The sequence below is a fragment of the Amphibalanus amphitrite genome, unplaced genomic scaffold (assembly GCF_019059575.1).
Source record: "Amphibalanus amphitrite isolate SeventyFive unplaced genomic scaffold, NRLGWU_Aamphi_draft 000103F_arrow, whole genome shotgun sequence".
In the NCBI taxonomy this organism is placed as follows: Eukaryota; Metazoa; Arthropoda; class Thecostraca; order Balanomorpha; family Balanidae; genus Amphibalanus; species Amphibalanus amphitrite.
Window position 1 is genome coordinate 361,805 of NW_024881598.1, and position 20,298 is coordinate 382,102.

At 49.4% G+C, this 20,298-nt stretch overlaps 1 protein-coding gene across 1 annotated transcript in view; it reads left to right on the forward strand.

The window, feature by feature from the left end:
* Positions 1-19,815, forward strand: part of LOC122380654 (acid phosphatase type 7-like) — a 32,750-nt gene extending 12,935 nt beyond the window's left edge. Inside the window, exons 3-10 of the mRNA XM_043364003.1 lie at positions 6,691-6,873; positions 7,474-7,606; positions 13,106-13,279; positions 13,660-13,837; positions 16,788-16,933; positions 17,263-17,434; positions 18,644-18,781; positions 19,545-19,815. Of these exons, the coding sequence (XP_043219938.1) occupies positions 6,691-6,873; positions 7,474-7,606; positions 13,106-13,279; positions 13,660-13,837; positions 16,788-16,933; positions 17,263-17,434; positions 18,644-18,781; positions 19,545-19,640 (1,220 nt within the window). The 3' untranslated portion in view covers positions 19,641-19,815. The remainder of the gene's footprint in view (positions 1-6,690; positions 6,874-7,473; positions 7,607-13,105; positions 13,280-13,659; positions 13,838-16,787; positions 16,934-17,262; positions 17,435-18,643; positions 18,782-19,544) is intronic.
* Positions 19,816-20,298: the final 483 nt, after the last annotated feature.

A 20,298-nucleotide genomic window follows, 5' to 3' on the forward strand; every position in this document is an offset into this window, starting at 1 on the left:
TCACAGTTTTAGACTGATTTCCTTCAAATTTTCAGGATGTGCTAAGTTCACCAAGTTATAGGTATAACATATAGCTCATTTTTTTATGTCACTGACCTGAGGTCAGTTAGAGCCTAGAGGTCATTACGTCGTAATGTTAAGCCTATGGAAAAATATTCAATTCGGAAAATACTGGAGCCATCCGCTTCGTTCTATCACTTTTGTGCTTTGAAGCCTCAGTACTTAACATTATGTCACTTGGTGCTTCTTTGTTTGGTGTACTTATCCACGGGTCAGGTCAAATGAGGTCATCCGAGGTCAAATGACGTTTGTGCCAAGAACTTGTCACATAATAAAGATACAAGTTTCAAAATGGTGTCATTCTGTTCCTCTTGAAGAGCCGAGTCGAATGAAATGCAACATTAAGCATTTCGACCATTCTTAAGACTTAAGTTGTACTTAAGATGTGCTTAACTTTTTAAGTATACTTAAGCATGCAAAAAGTATATCATTCGACGCTCCTTGACGTGCTGAGTACACTGGTCCTTTTCTTTTTGCTCTATCTTAATTAAAAACTTTTGACCTTTTTTTAGCGAAATTTTTACATTCCTACCCCTCCCCCCAAAAAACCCTTAATATTGACCGAGAGCAACCAAATTTGCACAGGGGCGAGAACTCCAGGAGGCCCACCTACCTACCAAATTTGGTGTTTCTAGGTGCCATGGGAGGCAATCGCGAGAGAGGTCGCATCGACTCCCCCCCCCCCCCTGCCAGGCCGTGTTATGAAAAATGCCCTGCCAGGGCGAGGGTTAATGACACCCGCTAAGAAACATAACCTTGCACCGCAGATAACAACCATCTCATTTTAAAGGCAAAATATGTCTTAGTTATCAGGGGTGATATCACATGTTACCGGGTGCTGAGCGCAGATAAGCAGCCATCAATCGCAACATCAAAAGCCTGCTTTTATCGGTTGTAGGTAAACATGTTTTTGATGCAGCTCTCTTACCCGCGTCCCGCGAACGTTGCCATCTCACGTGAAAGACTGCAGCATCGTAAGCGCAAGCGTAAGCGTTAGCGAACGACGTATGGTAGCTCAAGTCAGTTAGCCATAGGAGCTGAGAAACATGTGGTGGCTAAACTTGCCGGCCTTGGCTCATCTTACCTCACTCTCACCTATATTGAGAGCTTAACTAAGCCTTCCATTCGCCAATCAATGCTATGCACCATTACTTTATAAAATGCTGAAGTGTAGTAAGTAGAGATGTCAATCGGATACCAACTTTTTGGTATACCGATACCAAACCGATACCAACTTGGCATTTGGTATTTCAATCCTAATGTACTTGGTATTTTGTTGGTATTATGAGCCCTCACTTACGTATAAGAAGGCTGAGAAATTGGTAAAAAGTCGGTATTTTCCTCATGTTCTGAAGTTGGTTCCGTATCGGTATTTCCTTACGGTTTATGTTGGGATTTGGTTCGGTATCGGTATTCAGATGTTCTGTAACTGACATCACTACACCATTTTCGAAGCAAGTTAAGACAAATGAAGCCCAATTTAAAACTGTTGATTTCTGAATTAAAACAATCGAAAAGTGGGTTAAAACACGTGACATTCAGCTTAAAACAACTGACACGCGAAATCACGTGTTAGTCGTTTTAAGCTGAATGTCACGTGTTTTAACACACTTTTCGATTGTTTTAATTCAGAAATCAACAGTTTTAAATTGGGCTTCATTTGTCTTAACCTGGTTCGAAAATGGTGTAGTAGTAAGACGCAAGTCATTGTCCAATGTTGTCCACTCTGCTACTTTTGTCCAACCAATTCCGAAATGGACATTGGACAGAATCGGAACTCCGAATGTCCAGGCTCTGATTGGAACAACTATAACAGATGAAGTAAAGTTGGGATATTTTTTTTATCGAACGGAAATAATAGACGTTCTGCTAACTGAAGAGAAATTAGGTACTTCGATGCACAGCTAACCGCCGTGCAGCGTGCAATATTGATACTCTGCAACTGTTATTTTTGTTTTAGTGCTGCTTTTTCAAATGAAGGTTGGGTATGTTTATAATTGTTATGCCTATTTGTTTATGGGTCAAACAACATCGGTGCTGGCGAGTTATCGTTTGTATGGCAAGTAAAGGCAGTATGTTCAAATTAGTTACCCCACGGTGGGGCAATTTGAACACACCGTGGCTTGGAAGAGAAGTGAGGCTATGCATTTCATTTTCAAGGTACCTATGCTCAGCTCGTCTTAACCCGGCAGGCGGTGGGCCTCCCGGCCACCTTCCGCGCGGTGAGGGGGGGCATTTTTTTGCCCCCCCCCCTATCTCCGAAACTACTGGACGGATCCAAAAAATTCAAACGGCGTTCGATAGCCCTGTAAAATTTGTCGACGGGAACTGAATTTCATTGACCTCGGGGTCACCGATGACGTCACAGGTCAGGTCAAAGATAAAATGTTTCACCGTTCACGGGGCTTCTAGGGAAAGCGCTATAACACCGAGTAAAACGCATTTTGTCGAAAATCAGCGATAAGGCGTCAGTTGTCTAGTACATATGTTGCTATTAGAGGTCACTGGTCATACCAGGTCAGGTCACAGGTCAGGTCACCAAAGGTCACCAAGGGTCACCACATGAACTCAACTTTACTAAGGTTGTGCGATGCATGTTTTATGGCCAGTTTTTCATTTCCAACTCAATGGTGTTGGTTATAAGGCCATCAGGCACGGTTTAGGTCACTTTCTGGTGGAGGTCAGGTCAAGGTCAGGTCAAAAAAGGTCAAATTTCAAAGTTGATATTTTTGCATAAAATGGGTATTGATTCGATGCAGCTCGTCACGGGGATTCTAATGGTGGTCTTTGCTTTGCGCTACGAGGTCTAGAGTTGCTGAAAATTGAGTTTGAAAATTTGACGTCATCAATTTTGAACAGTTTTTTCGCTATAACTTGGCCAAAAAAAGAGGTATTGATCTCAAATTTGGTATGTAGATAGAAGGTGGCAGGGACTATCACATATATTCCGGTTTTTTCGAAATTCAAAAAACTTTTTGGATTTTTCGGCTATTATATTCAAAAAATCTATTTTTTTTATTTTTGGGGGTCAAAATCCAAAAAATTCGAAAAACCGAAATAGCAGTTTTGTAGCCCTTTTGATTTCACACCTTTTATGTCGAAATTTTTTTTCTGTATCTCTAAAGCTGTAGGCCTGACAGCTCTTCCCGCGAAACCTTTTTTTTTGGGTCGAAAATGGCAGAAATGACGTCACTCTGACGTCATTAGCGGCCAACCTATCATAGCCTTTGGAAAAATTTTTGGTCACCATGTGCGCTAGCTACTCCCGGGAGGGTACTGAAAGTTTGGTGACGATCGGCGCAGCGGTTCTCGAGATATATCTAAAAAACTAAAGTGGGGGGGGGGCAAAAAAATGCCCCCCCCCCCACCGCCTGGCGGGTTAAAATGAGCTTTGCATGGTGAAAACAAGTGACATTTGCGCAACTGAAACAGTTTTACTACAGGGTTGAGCTGGAATTTGGTACGACGGAGCCGGAGGCCGAAGACGCAAAATATATTTTAAGTTACCACCCTACACATTTACCTTAGTTTTCGCCGTGCCGGCGATATATAGGTAGTCTCTTGACAATGCTTGCTTTTCTGAATCGCATCATGTTTTAGATGTTTGGAACATAAATATAGTCATAAATCTGTGTGCAAAAACAGCATTAACACGCGCCGTGGAAGGGGGAGGCGGATTTCGCCCACCCCTCCTGTTTTTCACCAATAACTCGCGGCGCAAACATAATATGTATGTGAAATTTTGGCTACCTGTCCAGAATTGAATTTCGGATCTTCTCGTGCAAGAAATAAGAAAATCGGTTCACAAATTGTCTAGTAATAGCGGTGTAAAGTCAAACATCCTGCCGCCGCGGCGGCGCGTAACGGGCGGCGCGGCGGCCGGCGCCAGCCGTTACGCGCCGCCTGAATTGTAGACTGTGCCGGGGCGTGACGGTTCCGTCTTTACATCGCGCTCCTTACCGCTGATTATATTAGATTCACGCCAAATTTGGTGAGAAGACTCACTGGCGGATCCAGGGTTTCAGCGCGGGGGGGGGCATACCATGTCACGGAGCCAAACCTAGGGTACCCCCAAATCCTGTTTTCTCATCGGATTTAGGCCACTTATTTTTCGTCATAGCCCTGACACGAGTTTTTTTTTTCTATAAAAAAAAAACACACAAATGGTAGGACACCGGACCCCCATTGGCAGATCCAGGAGGAGGAGGAAGCTTTTGGGACAAATACCCGGGCAGCGCCAGAAATCGACGAAAATTGGTGGGACCGGTGGGGCCCTCAGAATGACTGGTGTATAGAGCCGACCCAGGGCCGCCGGTGTGGAACCTTAAGAGGTACTGGCGTGGGACCATCAAAGGTATCGGTGTGGGTTCCCCAGAGGCAGTGGTGTGGGGCCCTCAGAGGCACTGGTGCAGGAACCACAAAGGAGCCGGTGTGGGCCCTCTAAGCTGCTGGTGTGAGGCCCTCACATGGACGCCGTTGTGGTGCCTCAGACACTGGTGTGGCGCTAAGCCCACACCATTCACAGATGGCTGTGTGTGGGGCCCTTGGAGTTGTTGTTGCGAAATGCGAATGCTTAATAACCCAGTAGGACCTCTCAGAGACCGACAAAGGGCCCTCAGAGGCCGGTAACCTTCGCCGGTAACCTTCACAGGCCGGCAAGTGAGGGCCGGCAGTATATCTTCAGGAGCCCTGTGGAGTCCAGTTAGAGATCGGCATGGTACTCTCAGACGCCGGTGGGGCCCTCAGAGTCACCGGTGTAGGACCTACAGAGTTACCGGTGGCTGGCTGCCAGAGGCACTGGTGTGGGACCCTCAGAGTCGCCGATGCAATGTGGGGCCGACACTGGTGTCTCAGAGGTGGCGGTGTATGGCCCTCAGACGTGTCTGTGTGGTGCCCTCACAGTCGCCGGTGAAGACTTTCAAAGGCATCGTTGTGGGAGTCCTCACTCCTCAGAGACACATGCATGGGGGCAAGGGGTCTTCAAGAGACCAGCAAGGGCCAGCAGAGGCCTTCAGGAGCCGGGATCCTGGAGACCGGCGTGGTACTCTCAGGAGTCACTGGGAGCCCTCAGAGTCACCAGTGTGGGGCCCACAGAGTTGCAGGTAGGTAGCCGTCAGATGCGCCTGTGTAAGACCTTCAGAGGCGCCAGTGTGGGGCCCTCAGAGCCGCCGCCGATGCAGGGCCTTAAGAAATATTGGTGTTAGTCCCTCAGATTGGCGGTGTTGGGCCCTCAAAGGCGCCGGTGTGAGACCCTCACAGGCGCCGTTATGGGCCCTCAGAGACACTGGTGTGGAGCCGTTCCATGCGGGTATGGGCCAGGACCCTTATTAGAGCTGACGCTTAATAGGTCAGCAAGGTCACTCAGAGGCCAGCACAGGGCCCTCAGAAGCCGGAGTGGGGCCCTTATGGAGATGTGTGATGTGTGGCGACTCAGGAGCCCGTGACTCCGTGAGGTGCTCTCACGAGTCCTGCGGGTCTTATCTCAGTCGAAATAAGGCACGCTTGGACCCTGAGCGGCCAATTGGCACTGCAGGGCCTCTCGGGCCCATAGGGCACCATGCTTCTAATGAGGCGGCACGCGCCCCTTGTGCCCCCCCCCCCCCCCCGGTTACGCTGCACTGGCTGCGGCCATACAGGTTAATCATATTCTAACCGTCCCTATTCCCAAGCATAGGCGGCGGCCGATTCCTGGTTTGCGCAATATGAGTGCCATCGTTAGACAATACGGTCAAAAGGATTGAAGCGGCATGACTCCCCTGTGGTAAGAACTAAGAAACAACATATTTTCAGACAAAATAAAGCAATGACAACTAAATTGAGGTTACTAAAACGACTCTGATCACAAAAGTAGTTACTAGGAAGGCTTTCTAATCCATTTTTATTTAGTTCCTCGTTATAGGCGTAAGAAGTGTAAGTCTGAACGGGGGGGGGGGCATACTTGTACTGGATGCCCTCCCCAGGCTCCTGTCGGGGGGGGGCATATGCCCCTAATGCCCCCCCCTGGATCCGCCAGTGAGAAGACTAAGAAATGTACAGGCAATCTTATGGTCAAATAATTTTGAACATCGGCCGGTAACAACTTGAGTTATGAGTTTGTAAACACAAAATTGTGATTGCCGCGTTTCCCGCGTCGGCCGATCCCGCTTCAGCCGACATCTTACCCTTTGCAGGCTTCTAACTGCCATATTTATTGTTGGATTAACTTTAAATTCACTAAGAACTATAGGAAGTGAAAGGAAAAAGAAAGGCGGCCGGTAACTCTTTGAGTTATCGACGCATAAACGCAAAAAAGTCGCTCACATAGCACATTTGACCACATTTGACCTTGAAGATATTGACCTAGGGTCATGAAATTCACACAAAACAGAGTCCCCCAGGGCCCCGCCAACCCTCCAAATTTTGTCTTTCTAGCTTCCGTGGGAGCTGAGATCTTAGCGACATCCGCCCCCCCCCCCTCCACTAGGCGTACTCGCAACCCTTCCACTGCGCGTGTTAGATGTACGTACCAGGACAATACTTCGTGAAGAATCAGTAGCGTCTAACGACGTAAGCGCAATGCGCCGATATGGCTGTCGGAGCTGCCGGTGGGCAGAGCGGGCTCTGACGGCGTGCGGCCGGCCTCCGCCGCAGATGACCCCACCGCCATGACCGTCACCTGGATGACCAAGGACGCCGTGGCGAGCAGGGCGCTGTTCGGCGTCGGCAACCTCAACAGCACGGCCTTCGGCATCTCCACGCCGTTCGAGACGGGCTCCCGCAGCGAGACGGTGCACCGCGCCACCCTGACCGGCCTCACGCCGGGCGCCCAATACGGCAAGTAGCCGCCCGTCCCTGAGCGGCCCAGGCACTGGGTCGGATGAATTGAAAGGAGACCCCTGAGCTGGTTTAGTCCCAATTCCTATGTGAAATAGAATTGCATGATTATGAAACATGGCATACTTTAAGTGCAGTAGACGTTTTGAATGCAAGTGGCCACCTGTGTAGGGGGCCTGGTTGTGCCAACGTAGGTGTTCCAAAACAGATTTGTTACTTATGGAGCTTCTTGAGCAACCGAGTCGGACCTACTTAGGTAGCAGTGGTGGAACTACTACAGAGATACGTTGGTACTGATCGCTAACCATGTAGTGTCTGTTTCTGTCATCGTATCGCAGTGCCCATACGTGTCGTTTCTACCAGTGTCTGTCTGTCTGTCGGTCTGTCTGTCTGTCTGTCTGTCTGTCTGTCTGTCTGTCTGTCTGTCTGTCTGTCTGTCTGTCTGCGGACGCACTGCCGTGCCGCGGCTTGCCGTGCCGTGCCGTGTCCGGCCCGTGTGTGGACGCGCTGAGTAGGTATGGTATCCGTGTGTCTGTCCGGCACGTGTGCGGACGCGCTGAGTAGGTATGGTATCCGTGACCGTGTGTCTGTGCCGGACAGAGTACGTGGTCGGCAGCGAGCACGGCTGGTCCGACCTGAAGACGTTCACAGCTGTGCCGGCCGGCGCCGACTGGAGCCCCAGGCTCGCCGTGTTCGGAGACATGGGCGTGGAGAACGCCCGCTCCCTCGAGAGGTCAGCTGCGACGCCGGCGGATCCACCCCCCCCCCCCGCAGTGCCCATGTGCATAAGCCATAATCCATTCTGCACAAACATTCACCCTAAATACCATCAGGAAAAAGGAGTCGGACTTTTATCAAAGTATACTGTCAAAAAAAGTTGAGCACCTCCAACCAGCTAAATGTACTTAAGCACCATGGTAAAAAACGAGCACCACCCACCGGCTTAAATTAAGCAGGCTAAGAGAGTGCTATTTGAGTTATTTATTTTTAGCACCATACAAATCGTAGCACCATGGCTCCTGTATGGGGCTAACAAGATGCTTTTTAATTAGTACCTCATATCTGAGACCCGAAGGGTGCTAGAGAAATAGCAGCCTGGAGGGTGTATTTTTTAGCACACTCAGGGCGCTAGGGTAAAAAAACAGCCCTCAGGAGGTGCTACTTGTTTAGCACCTTAGCGCTTAGCACCTTCAGCTAGCACGCAAATAGCTTCTTACTATACCCCAACATACTACTGCTAGCATATTATCTACTATACTATTTGTGAAATGAAACTCTGTGTGTCTGTTTGCACCGTGCAGAGGGGTGCTTTGACGCCGTGCACAGGTCAAACGGTGCGGTCGATTGGGCTGAAATTTTCACAGGGTGTTGATGACGTCACGCGCACGTGCAGTGTCGAGGTTCGAGTCTCGTCTACTATACTATTTGTGAAATGAAACTCTGTGAGTCTGTTTGCACCGTGCAGAGGGGTGCTTTGACGCCGTGCACAGGTCAAACGGTGCGGTCGATTGGGCTGAAATTTTCACAGGGTGTTGATGACGTCACGCGCACGTGCAGTGTCGAGGTTCGAGTCTCGGGGGGTGGATGGTTCGCACGTGGCACGCCCTGGAAAAAGGCGTATTTTCTCACAAATTTGCTCGGTCTTCAAGGCATCGGCAGCCGGGTTCAATGGACTTTGACAATAAAATGCATGACGATCGGCGGCGGGTGCCTCTCATTTGCAGATTGGCCAAGTTATTTATTTTGATAAACAGTGGCGAATGGTGGTGTTGATTATCGGTAAACAAAGTCAGGTTTCAATACGATCACACAAATGCACCGCGTTTGCCGTAATGCGCCACATTTGTCCACATGCGCCATTTTTGTCGCTGATCGCACAACTTTGTCAAATATGGTCCGATAAGGGTGCAATGTCGTGGAAGGATGCATGACAAAATGACAGGTACAAATGTGCCACTTTTGTCGCAATGCGCCACATTTGTCACAAGGCGCCATTTCCACCAAATACGATTAAGAATAATGGAATGACACGAGTAGGGCAGGGTTAGGAACTCTTTTTTAGTTTATTAGTTTATCTGATAGTCTGTGACCTCATATGACGCAGTGATAGTGGTAGGGGTAGTGTTAGGGGTAGTAGTAGGGGTAGTGGTAGGGATAGTGGTAGGGGTAGTAGTAGGGGTAGTAGTAGGGGTAGTGGTAGGGGTAGTAGTAGGGGTAGTGGTAGGGGTAGGGGTAGGGGTAGTGGTAGGGGTAGTGGTAGGGGTAGGGGTAGTGGTAGGGGTAGGGGTAGGGGTAGGGGTAGGGGTAGGGGTAGTGGTAGGGGTAGTGGTAGGTAGTGGTATGGGTAGAATTAGTAGAAGTGTGACCCAGGCCGATCCAATGTGACTTGGTGACCTATACGACCTGGCCTGACCGAAGATGACCTGGCCTGACCCAGTGTGACCGGGGATGACCAACTTGACCTGACTTGATCCCGTATGACCCAAATTTCATCCAACTAAGTTATTATGTTCAAAATTTTCCTCTGCACGTTTCCGTCCATATCTCTGCTTCCAGACGACAGATCAATTTAAATCAAACACCGTTCGAAAGCAAATTGGCTGCTGCCGCATTTTATCGCTAAGCCGCGAAGCAAGTGGCGCAGCCGCTTGTCTATATTACTATTTGTGGTGACGTAGTTTCTGTCTGTTACCGAGGTCGCGACATGGTGCTACGTAGCGCGGGTTACAGGTCACACCGTTGCACCTACCGCGCTGAAATTTGCGCAACATATAGAACAAGGATGGACAACGTGCCTTTGAGGGGTCTCGGCTCGATCGGATCGATAGCGAGCGCGTGGCGCGGGCCCAAAAAGTGCAAATTCGCGTCATAGACTTTACATGTATAAATCGGCTTGCAAAATCGGGCGAAAATGGCTAAATTTACCCGACACGGGTCCGGTTCCCGTGCAATATCTCGGCAACCGTGCACCCGATCAGCACGGGGAAAACAGCATCGTGTAGAGAATCGAACGGGCTATCGAATGGTGTGCGGTGCAGGGGATGGCACACGCCACGTGCATCCGTGAGGGCACTTTTGTTTGAAAAATTGACGTTTCGGACGGATTTTGGACTTGATGCTATTTTTGGGTGACTGTCAGACGGAGCGAGTTCAAACAACGCCTATTGGCAAGATAAATGTACCATCTCTCATGGAAAAATTAAGAAAAGCTAATTGATCAAAAACAAGGTGGAACAAATCGCTGGAGAAAATGGTATTTGTCCTTAATGTGCCAATAAATAATTACACGGGGTTTGCTGCTTAACCTGATACGTTTGACAATTGAAAATGCTATCATTAGAAACAGCATTCAATTCTCTCCAAGACCCAATCATCACGTTTGCATGACCAGCAACAGTATTCTAAAAAATATAAATGTTTCAAACCTCTGCAAAACCATTTTTAGCGAAAATTATCTACGCCTCTCATTTGTCATAAAACTACGCACCTACATTATAAAACACATTTGACATGTTTTCTTAAGGAGAAAGCATGCTTATCAGACACGGGCACCTCGATGTGATGGATATTTTTTTCCACAAACCAAAACGTTTAGCCGTCAAAAAGCAATCGACCGAAATGGATAGATAACCCAACCGACACAAGAACAACCAAACACCCGCCGATCGAAAATATCCCTTTTCGCGTTGCGGAGCACGCGGGTCACCCTAGTTAGCATCTATGGACATGAAGTGCCACGGTTGAGCAATGTGATGCAGAATGCTTTCGATCATCGGTTGTTGAATTATCCAATATATATGTTGCAGGCACTTTAGAAAATCAGTCATTTTGTAAAATGCCTAGGCATTTTACAAAAAGACGGCTGTTTGAAAAATGACTGAACGCAACCAGGCTTTTTTCAAAATGGCTAGCCATTTTACAAAATGACTAGGCATTTTGCAAAATGCCTGACCAGCATGGAACGTAGATCCCACTACAGATACTATGGCCAAAGTTTTTGGACGTCTTCCTATACCCTATAGGTACGTGTTCAGCCTGTAGCTGATCGATTTGAAGCTCTGTGATGACGACAATGCTGAGTAACGACCAGGTTGAGTTGCAGACTCGGCTGTAGCATAAAGCATTGTTTAGTTAACGCTGTAAAAACTCCCAAGTACCTACATCAACGCCGTTCACGTTCTGCCTGAAACTAGACCTAACAAAACCAGCCGGAGACCGGCCCTAGTCAATAGGCAGGCCCGGTTGATGTACAATTACATGTAAAAGAATGAGTGTAGTCTTTGTTTGATTGTGTCTTTGTTTGACAGCTTTGAGTACCTACTTGCATGGTCCCAGTTAAAAATATCAAGCTCCACATCGGGAGAATCATCAGGTCGCTTGGCGTAGGACGAGAGCGTTGGTTTCAGAAGACACTAACGCCTAAGTGTGTGGGATCGAATCCTCGCGACCTCTAATGGTTTTACAGATACAGGCCGGCATAGGGCCAGTCGTTTGTTGACGCTCCAGATCGATCATTTTAAATCCAGCAGCGTCGCTGACGTGGGGGTTGGAAATGTCGCGGGCCTGCACTTCTCAAAATAGAGAGAAGTAGGTATGGACTTCCCACTGCTGGACTCCTCTGGTCATAATGCTGGACTCCTCGGTCCACCTACACGCTACCAAAACGTATATAATTAGGTACTCGTATCTACAACACGCTGCTCAGTCATTTTGTAAAATGGCTAGGTATTTTGTAAAATGCCTAGGCATTTTGCAAAATGACTGGAGAATCAGTCATTTTGTAAAATGCCTAGGCTTTTTGCAAAAAGCCTGGAAAATCAGGCATTTTGCAAAATGCCTAGGCATTTTACAAAATGACTGATTTTCTAAAGTGCCTGCAACATATATAGCTTATCATTACCGATCACAGGTGGTCACACCATGAAGGGAGATGAACTCCTACAAACGTAGGTGTCCACATTGACGAGACGATGTCAATTCGGAACTTTGGCAGAAGTCCCCTTGAGATCATCCCACCAGCAGCCACGCCGATAGCGTGGGAAATCAAAGAAGTTTCGCCGCTGCTTTTGTGACCTATATAATGAATTGAATTGGTTTCAGTTGTCAGTTTCGGAACAAAAGCGTTGCCAATAGTCACGTCATGAATGTTGCAGAGGTTTTGAAGATGCATCCATAGACCTCTGTACACCTTTAATTGTTACAATCATGGATCACGATTACTGCCGAACTTTTTATTACGAATGTTACGGACGATGGCGACTTAATTGATAATGTGTTATCATTTGTTATCATGTATAACTGTTTTGTGCATCTATGCTTGAGACGTACCGTTACAACTTTTTCTCGTGGCGGTTTACTTTTTGGTAGACATGTTTAAAACGTATATCTTGTGTTCTAATGCATTTAAAAAGCAGGCTGGTGAAGGAGGCAGCAGCCCCCGAAAGCTACCGATTCATATACATTTTACTGGTGTCGAATAATTTTTTTCTGAATATTCTTAGACAGCTGGTAATCCATCCTGAAGAGCCTGGTTATCAGCTTCCTAAGGCTTTGACTTTTTTGACGGCCCCTTTGGCGCCACACAGTTTTGGTCACTTGGTTCACTCCTGAGGGTCGACTGCAAAGAGGATGAACTTGCAGTGACTGACTCCCGAAAAATAATCGGCGTCACTTTCTGACTGTGCGCCCAGTTAGCGACAGACATTGGCTACAGGCTGGCTGGCTACAGACACCTTCAGTCGTCCCGAATGTCCTACGCGCTGACCTGTACATTTACCTGAGCCCACCGAAGTTAGCCCGTCCGCCGTTGTTACCCCGCTCGCCGGTGTGCCGGTGTTAGAGGCGAGTATTAACGGTATCTGCTGGTTTTTCACAAGATAATACTTTCATCGGCCTTGCTTTCCTCTGAAAATGCAGGCTGCTGCGACGTTACGCTGGCGAAAATGCCACTTTTTCGGCCCGCGCAGTTTTCTCGTAATTTTATGCACGGCACGCTCGGCGTTGTACAGCACAAAATGAACGTGGCGTTTTTCGGAAAAAATATTTAAAATCACGCTTATTTATTTTGAAAACAAAAACGAATCACCTGGGGCAGTTTTGCTACTTTTTAGCTAATTCGCACTAGCACATACCTACTGAGAAACAATTAGAGCCTAGAGTTAGGTATATTATGCAGTTTTCCTATATTATCGCAGAGGTGGGTGCGGCCGATCTACCCCGCTCTCGCCGGCAGGCTGCAGCTGGACGCCGCACTGGGTATGTACGACGCAGTGCTGCACATCGGCGACTTCGCCTACGACCTGCACGACGACGACGGCAAGGTGGGCGACGAGTTCCTGCGCATGGTGGAGCCTATGACGGCGCGCGTGCCTTACATGGTCACCGCCGGCAACCACGAGAAGCACCTGTGAGTGTGCACTTGCAGGCCGACCCCCGTACTCACACCCACACGCACGCACGCACGCACGCACGCACGCACGCACGCACACACACACGGCGCGTCACCACACAGTGCTGTCCCACATTATCAAAGGAACTCGTAATGAGATTGCCAGCCATAATCAAGGAATCTCATGGAACAACCCTAATACCGAATCCAAAACGCAGTACGAAATGCTTAAGTTTATACAATGGTCACGAGGTTGTTTTCCTTCAGCGCCACGCAGAGTATTTGGTTGTACCATGAACCGTTATACCTACAAGTGACGGCCACACCTAAAACAAATCACTGAAACGCTGCAGCGTTACCTGACGACAGTGTCATGACGAGATAACGACCGCTCGCAGGAACTTCTCCGAGTACAAGGCGCGGTTCACGATGCCGGGGGAGGCGGAAAACATGTTTTACAAGTTCGAGATGGGTCCGGTGCAGTTTGTGTGCATCAGCTCCGAGTTCTACTACTACCTCGAGTATGGCACCCACATGGCCATCAACCAGTACAGCTGGCTCGACGCCGTGCTCAAGGTGAGACGCTCTGCCACCGACAGCTTCCCGTCAATTTACTGGCAGTAGCGCACATTGCCTAGCCGTTCACCGGCGTCCGAACCAGAGCTGGATGTGGGTTTTATCGCCAAACGCAGATGAGTCGATAGGCAGCCGGAAATGATAACAATGGCGGAATACCCGTAGTCCCAAGCAACACAGCTCACCAGTGGCGGATCCAGGGGGGGGGGGGCAAAATGGGCCCCTAGCAAAAAAGTCCTATTGAGTCCTATAGGACAGTCCTATAGAAATTGTGTAGGACTTCTCAATAGGAATCCTATAGGATTCCTATAGGATGCCTATAGGATGCCTATAGGATACCTATAGGATACCTATAGGATACCTATAGGATACCTATAGGATTCCTATAGGACGTGTTGTTCGATAGGACTTGTGATAGGAATCCTATAGGACCTTTACATAGTCCTTTAGGCATCCTATAGAACGTTGTGGCTGTCCTATAGTATTTTTCGGTGTCCTATAGGAATTTTATATAGGAGTCCTATAGGAATCCTATAGGAAACGTAAATAACAGCGCTCCGGTCATACACGGGAATCGAACCCAGGACCCTCCGCATAGCAGACCAACGCCCTGACTAACTGCGCCACCAGGACTAGTGGTTTCTATGCTACGGTAAAGGAATGATACCATAGCTCTTAACGACAGTGACTTCATAAATGGTCCAACCTGTCAATAGCCTGAAAATGTAATCTTATTACATCAACCATTTAGTATTAGAGTGCGTCTCCGAGATGCGAGATCTAGGTGTTCTCGACTCAAATGGCATTTGGTGTACGCAGTGATGGAGTCGTGGAGTGGGCATAAAACCATGTCCTGGGTACCTACCTATGTAACCTCCTAATTTTTTAAAGGGACCCTCCCACCTTAACATTAGATTTGAGTTGAGATAGCCAAAATGGGGTCCCTGGCTCACAATTACCGGTTTCGGCACTCACAACATCGAGAAATGCCTTAAAACGGAAATATTGAATTTCAAAATTGCAGCATTTTGATTCAGAGGGGCTAATGCATAGGAATACCCCTCTGAATGTGTGACGTCAGCGCAGATATCTAACGATTTTTAAATGTTTGACTAAAACGTTTTGTAGCACGCGGTGGTATATGCTTCGTTGCGCGCAACAAATGCCGCACTTTTAAATAAAGTCGCTAGGAACAGCGGAGATCCCAAAAAGTAAACAAAAGTAAAAGTCTAATATCTTGAAAACCGGTGAATATTTTTCGATGAAATTTGGTAGATATTCGTTTTTGCTCTTTCTGAACCGAGCGACATCACTTTCATGCCAATTCATAAACTTTTTTGAAGGTGGGAGGGTCCCTTTAAGCTGCCGTAGCTACATTTAGCATGTACGAGTATGCATGAGTTGACCTGATGGTATACCTATTTACGTATGACTCCGCGTCATTAATTGGTCATGTTCTGTTGACGGTTGTACCAAATACAGAATACAAAATAGTGTATATAGCGGGCACGCACATGCAAAGTACAACATACGCACACAAACAAAAATTTCAGTGATCATCCGTCGTTTTTATTTCCAAAGATCCCATGCTTCACACACATGTATATCTGGCGCGAAGACCCACCCCTATGCTACAAGTTACGCTTGCGAAAGGAGTCCTATAGGAATCATATATGATAGTCAGTGTCCTGTAGGACTCCTATAGGAAAGTGTCCAACAGGCATATCCTATAGGATTACCTTTAGAATCCTTTGGGACATTGTCAGATGGGTGTTTATAGGAAAGTAATAGTATCATATATGAGTCTTATAACACTCCTATCTATAGGACAGTATCCTAAAGGTAACTGTCATATAAGAGTCCTACAGTACTCCTATAGGGAACTGCCATATAGGATTCCCATAGCACTCTTATAGGACAGTGTCCTATAGGAAAGTGTCCTACAGGTGTCCTATTGAGTCCTACAGGAAATTGTCCTATAGGACAATATCCTATAGAAATCCTATAGGAGTCCTGTAGAAGAGTGTCCTATAGGACAAATTCCTATAGGAATCCTATTGGTCCTATAGGACAGTTCACCAGTCCTATAGGACTTTTTCGCTAGGGGCATTTGCCCCCCCCCCCCAACGGCATAATTTTAACATTACGCCTATGGACGATGCATGGAAAGAATCGATAAATTGTTATGGTTTGCCCCCCCCCCCCAAAAAAAAAAAAACTCTGAGCTGGATCCGCCTCTGCAGCTCACGATGTTCACGTTTGAGGCCAATAGCCCCGGAGAGCCGCGCGCTCCGTCCCTGGTGTTGGACCGTGTACTGTATTGACCCCACCCCGTGTGGTACCGACAGGAGGTCAACAGGCCGGAGAGCCGCGCGCTTCGTCCCTGGTGTTGGACCGTGTACTGTATTGACCCCGCCCCGTGTGGTACCGACAGGAGGCCAACAGGCCGGAGAGCCGCGCGCTGCGTCCCTGGTGTTGGCCCGTGTACTGTACTGACCCCACCCCGTGTGGTACCGACAGGAGGCCAACAGCCCGGAGAGCCGCGCGCTGCGTCCCTGGTGTTGGCCCGTGTACTGTATTGACCCCACCCCGTGTGGTACCGACAGGAGGCCAACAGGCCGGAGAGCAGCGCGCTTCGTCCCTGGTGTTGGACCGTGTACTGTATTGACCCCGCCCCGTGTGGTACCGACAGGAGGCCAACAGGCCGGAGAGCCGCGCGCTTCGTCCCTGGTGTTGGACCGTGTACTGTATTGACCCCGCCCCGTGTGGTACCGACAGGAGGCCAACAGGCCGGAGAGCCGCGCGCTTCGTCCCTGGTGTTGGACCGTGTACTGTATTGACCCCACCCCGTCTGGTACCGACAGGAGGCCAACAGGCCGGAGAGCCGCGCGCTGCGTCCCTGGTGTTGGCCCGTGTACTGTATTGACCCCACCCCGTGTGGTACCGACAGGAGGCCAACAGCCCGGAGAGCCGCGCGCTGCGTCCCTGGCTGGTGTTGTTCGGCCACCGGCCCATGTACTGCTCCAACTTTGACGACGGAAACGACTGCCTGAGCAGCGCCGACCTGCTGCGAGTCGGTATCCCCGAGCAGGGCATGTAAGCGACCCAGCGCAGGCCACGCATGGGCTCAATGACGGACCAGGGCGCGACACTGTCCGGGTACAGCTTATCGTAATTCGTAGATAAATACTGAAACAAAGAAACAGTGAATTAGACATACCTCAGCGAATATATAATATCGTAGACGAATACTGATAATTATATTCCTCGGGCGATATAGCCTAGTGACTGGTGCGCCCTGTCTCTCTAAATGATCATGAACTATATTCCTCGGTAGGAATTACGCTGAGCCATGACTGTTCGAACCAACAGGTGCTTTTTAAATTTGTGCTAGCTCCGCTCTCAGCGGCGTGTCTCCGTTGCAGTCCCGGCGTGGAGCCTCTGCTGATGGAGTACGGGGTGGACCTGGCCCTCTGGGGACACGTGCACGCCTACGAGCGGCTCTGGCCCGTGTACGGCAGCGTGGTGATGAACGGCACCGCCGAGGAGCCCTACACGAACCCGGGCGCGCCGGTGCACCTCATCAGCGGCTCGGCGGTGCGTCCGCCGGCCTATACAATATACATAGTGTACACTATAGTTGTCGCACCGACACGGCGTCAGAGACGGGGTCCCTGGTTCACGGGAAATTTGTTCCAATCTGCACGGCAAAGCACGGTGAAGTTAAATCCCAGGACCTTTTTAATGAAAAAAAAAACTTGTTAGGGAGCATGCCCCCTCAGCATCTTAACCCTCGCATGTGTACTGTGTAGGGGGGGGGGGGCGGATGGACCCCTCCATGATTTTTCGCGAATAACTCGCGCAAAAAGTGGCCGATCGCGACGAAACTTTCAGTACCCTCGAGTTGATCAATTTTACACCTGCTCTGAAAATTTCCTGACCCTGACCCAAGTGACCTTTGATCTGTGACCCACTTCTCGAGGCCATGTTTGGCCGGAATCGCGATTCGGCGTATGTCGGCTCGCATTAGCCGCGCGTTTGCAAGCTTTTCGTGGTTTCAAACGTTCAAACATGTGATTCCATGCTGCTCCCATGCATTAGGGTGGATGTCAAGGTCACCTTAAGGTCAGGTCAGGTCATTGACCTTTGGTGACCTCGGTTCACTTTTCCGAGTTTTACATGTTTCTAGGCTAGTTTTTGGAGCTGAATTCGAATTTAGAAACCATTTGAACATTTACGAAGTAGTTTTGGTGCCTTCCTAACATGTTACGAAGCTATCAGAGGCGGTTGACAGGTACTACGAATACCCGCCACGACCCCTACTGGTTGACCTGACCTGACCCGACCTGGTCTAAATGCTTAAAGACATCATCTGTGATCAAAACTAACACGATATTCGTGATCAGCACCCCGAAAAAAACCCATAGCAGTCACACTACGACTTCCTAACAGGTCCCATTTTCCCGACTTTTGGGTCATTGACTTGACATGGAAGGTCAACCAATGACCTAGGACCTTAAAATTGGGTATCATCGGCTTCTTCTCGTGACGGGCAGCACGCTCGTTTATTCCGCGAAGCTCTAGCTCGATCAGGGGCCAAACAGCAAGGGGGGGGGTCCAACCGACCCCACCCCCTACACATTAGAAGCTGGCAAACGCCGCACACATGCGAGGGTTAAACTACTTTTCTGTCCCAGCCAGTGTTGTGGTCTTACTGCCATCACCGAACAGGTGCAACGCTATCAGGACGTGAGAGCTGAGCCTGCTACCCCTGAGCGAGCTCTGACTCTGTTGTTGGTGATTCAGGGCGCTGCGAAGCACGGCTCGTACCCAACGGAGACGCCTAGGGAGTACTCTGCCTACCGGTCCATCGAATACGGCTTCACCCGGCTCACCTTCCACAACAGCTCCCACCTCAACATCGAGCAGGTCTCCGAGGACCAGGTGAGGGCTCCCGCCTCAGCAGGTCTCCGAGGACCAGATGAAGGCTCCCGCCTCAGCAGGTCTCCGAGGACCAGGTGAGGGCTCCCGCATCAGCAGGTCTCCGAGGACCAGGTGAAGGCTCCCGCCTCAGCAGGCTTTCGAGGACCAGGTGAGGGCTCCCTCCTCAGCAGGTCTCCGAGGACCAGGTGAGGGCTCCCGCATCAGCAGGTCTCCGAGGACCAGATGAAGGCTCCCGCCTCAGCAGGTCTCCGAGGACCAGGTGAGGGCTCCCGCCTCAGCAGGTCTCCGAGGACCAGGTGAGGGCTCCCGCCTCAGCAGGTCTCCGAGGACCAGATGAAGGCTCCCGCCTCAGCAGGTCTCCGAGCACCAGGTGAGGGCTCCCGCCTCAGCAGGTCTCCGAGCACCAGGTGAGGGCTCCCGCCTCAGCAGGTCTCCGAGGACCAGGTGAGGGCTCCCGCCTCAGCAGGTCTCCGAGGAACAGGTGAAGGCTCCCGCCTCAGCAGGTCTCCGAGGACCAGGTGAGAGAACACACCAAAGCAGCTCCCACCTCGCACTCAACGGAAGAAGAAAAATATCTTGCAAACGAATGCATTAATTAATCCTCTTCACTTTGGTATGCCAACAGAAAATGAATGATTTTCCATACGTCAGCGTACATTTGAGTCTGTGCACAGATGAGGTCCCACTTTGGTACCGCATCGCGCTTCATTTTAGGAGCGCTATGTGACATCTCGCGCTGTCATTGGCTGCCGTGTGTCCTCAGGGAGGGGCCATCATCGACTCGACCTGGCTGAAGAAGACGGCCCACGTGCCCTACCACCAGCTCACTAGGACGGAGCGCGGCTTCCTGAAGCTGTAGGTGGAGCTGCAGCTTCTGGCGGGCGTGGAATAGAGATCGGTGCTGGTCGCTTTGCCTCAGTGTCCTTGTTCATTCGAATCCCTGCTGTTGATAGGAATATTTCGTCAAACGGACATGGGTGGTCGAAAATGCTGCCTACAGATGTGCCATGACGTAAAATACACTGATTAGTGTAGAATAGGCCCTGTTTGACCCCTCCCCGTGCCGAGCCCCGATCGGGGCCATCCCGTTTATTCGTGAGTCGTGGTTGCTGGGGAAACGTCTCAATGAAAGAGAGTTGAAACTTGACCCTGACCTTTTACTTAGCCGAACCTTTGGTGTCCAGCTTATCTTGAAGTAAGGTCAGGTCAATGACGGTCCAGGAGACATTTTGATTATATTTATCCCTATCAAATTCATGACTACATAATTTGTAGTTTTCTTAGAAATTTTCCTAAAAATCATAGAAATTATTTCCTTTCAATTTCTCGGATGTGATGTATATGGAAGTGAAATGCAAAAGCTATGATGATTACCCAGCCTGCAAATTTGGTCTGGGCCGTAGCTGGCTTTATTTTGGCTAGCTCCGGCATTTGCTCCGGCCGAAGTACGGGCAAGGTCTGGGGCTGAACTGGAGCTGACACACGACCCCAGAGCTCGCCCGCACCACAGCCGTATC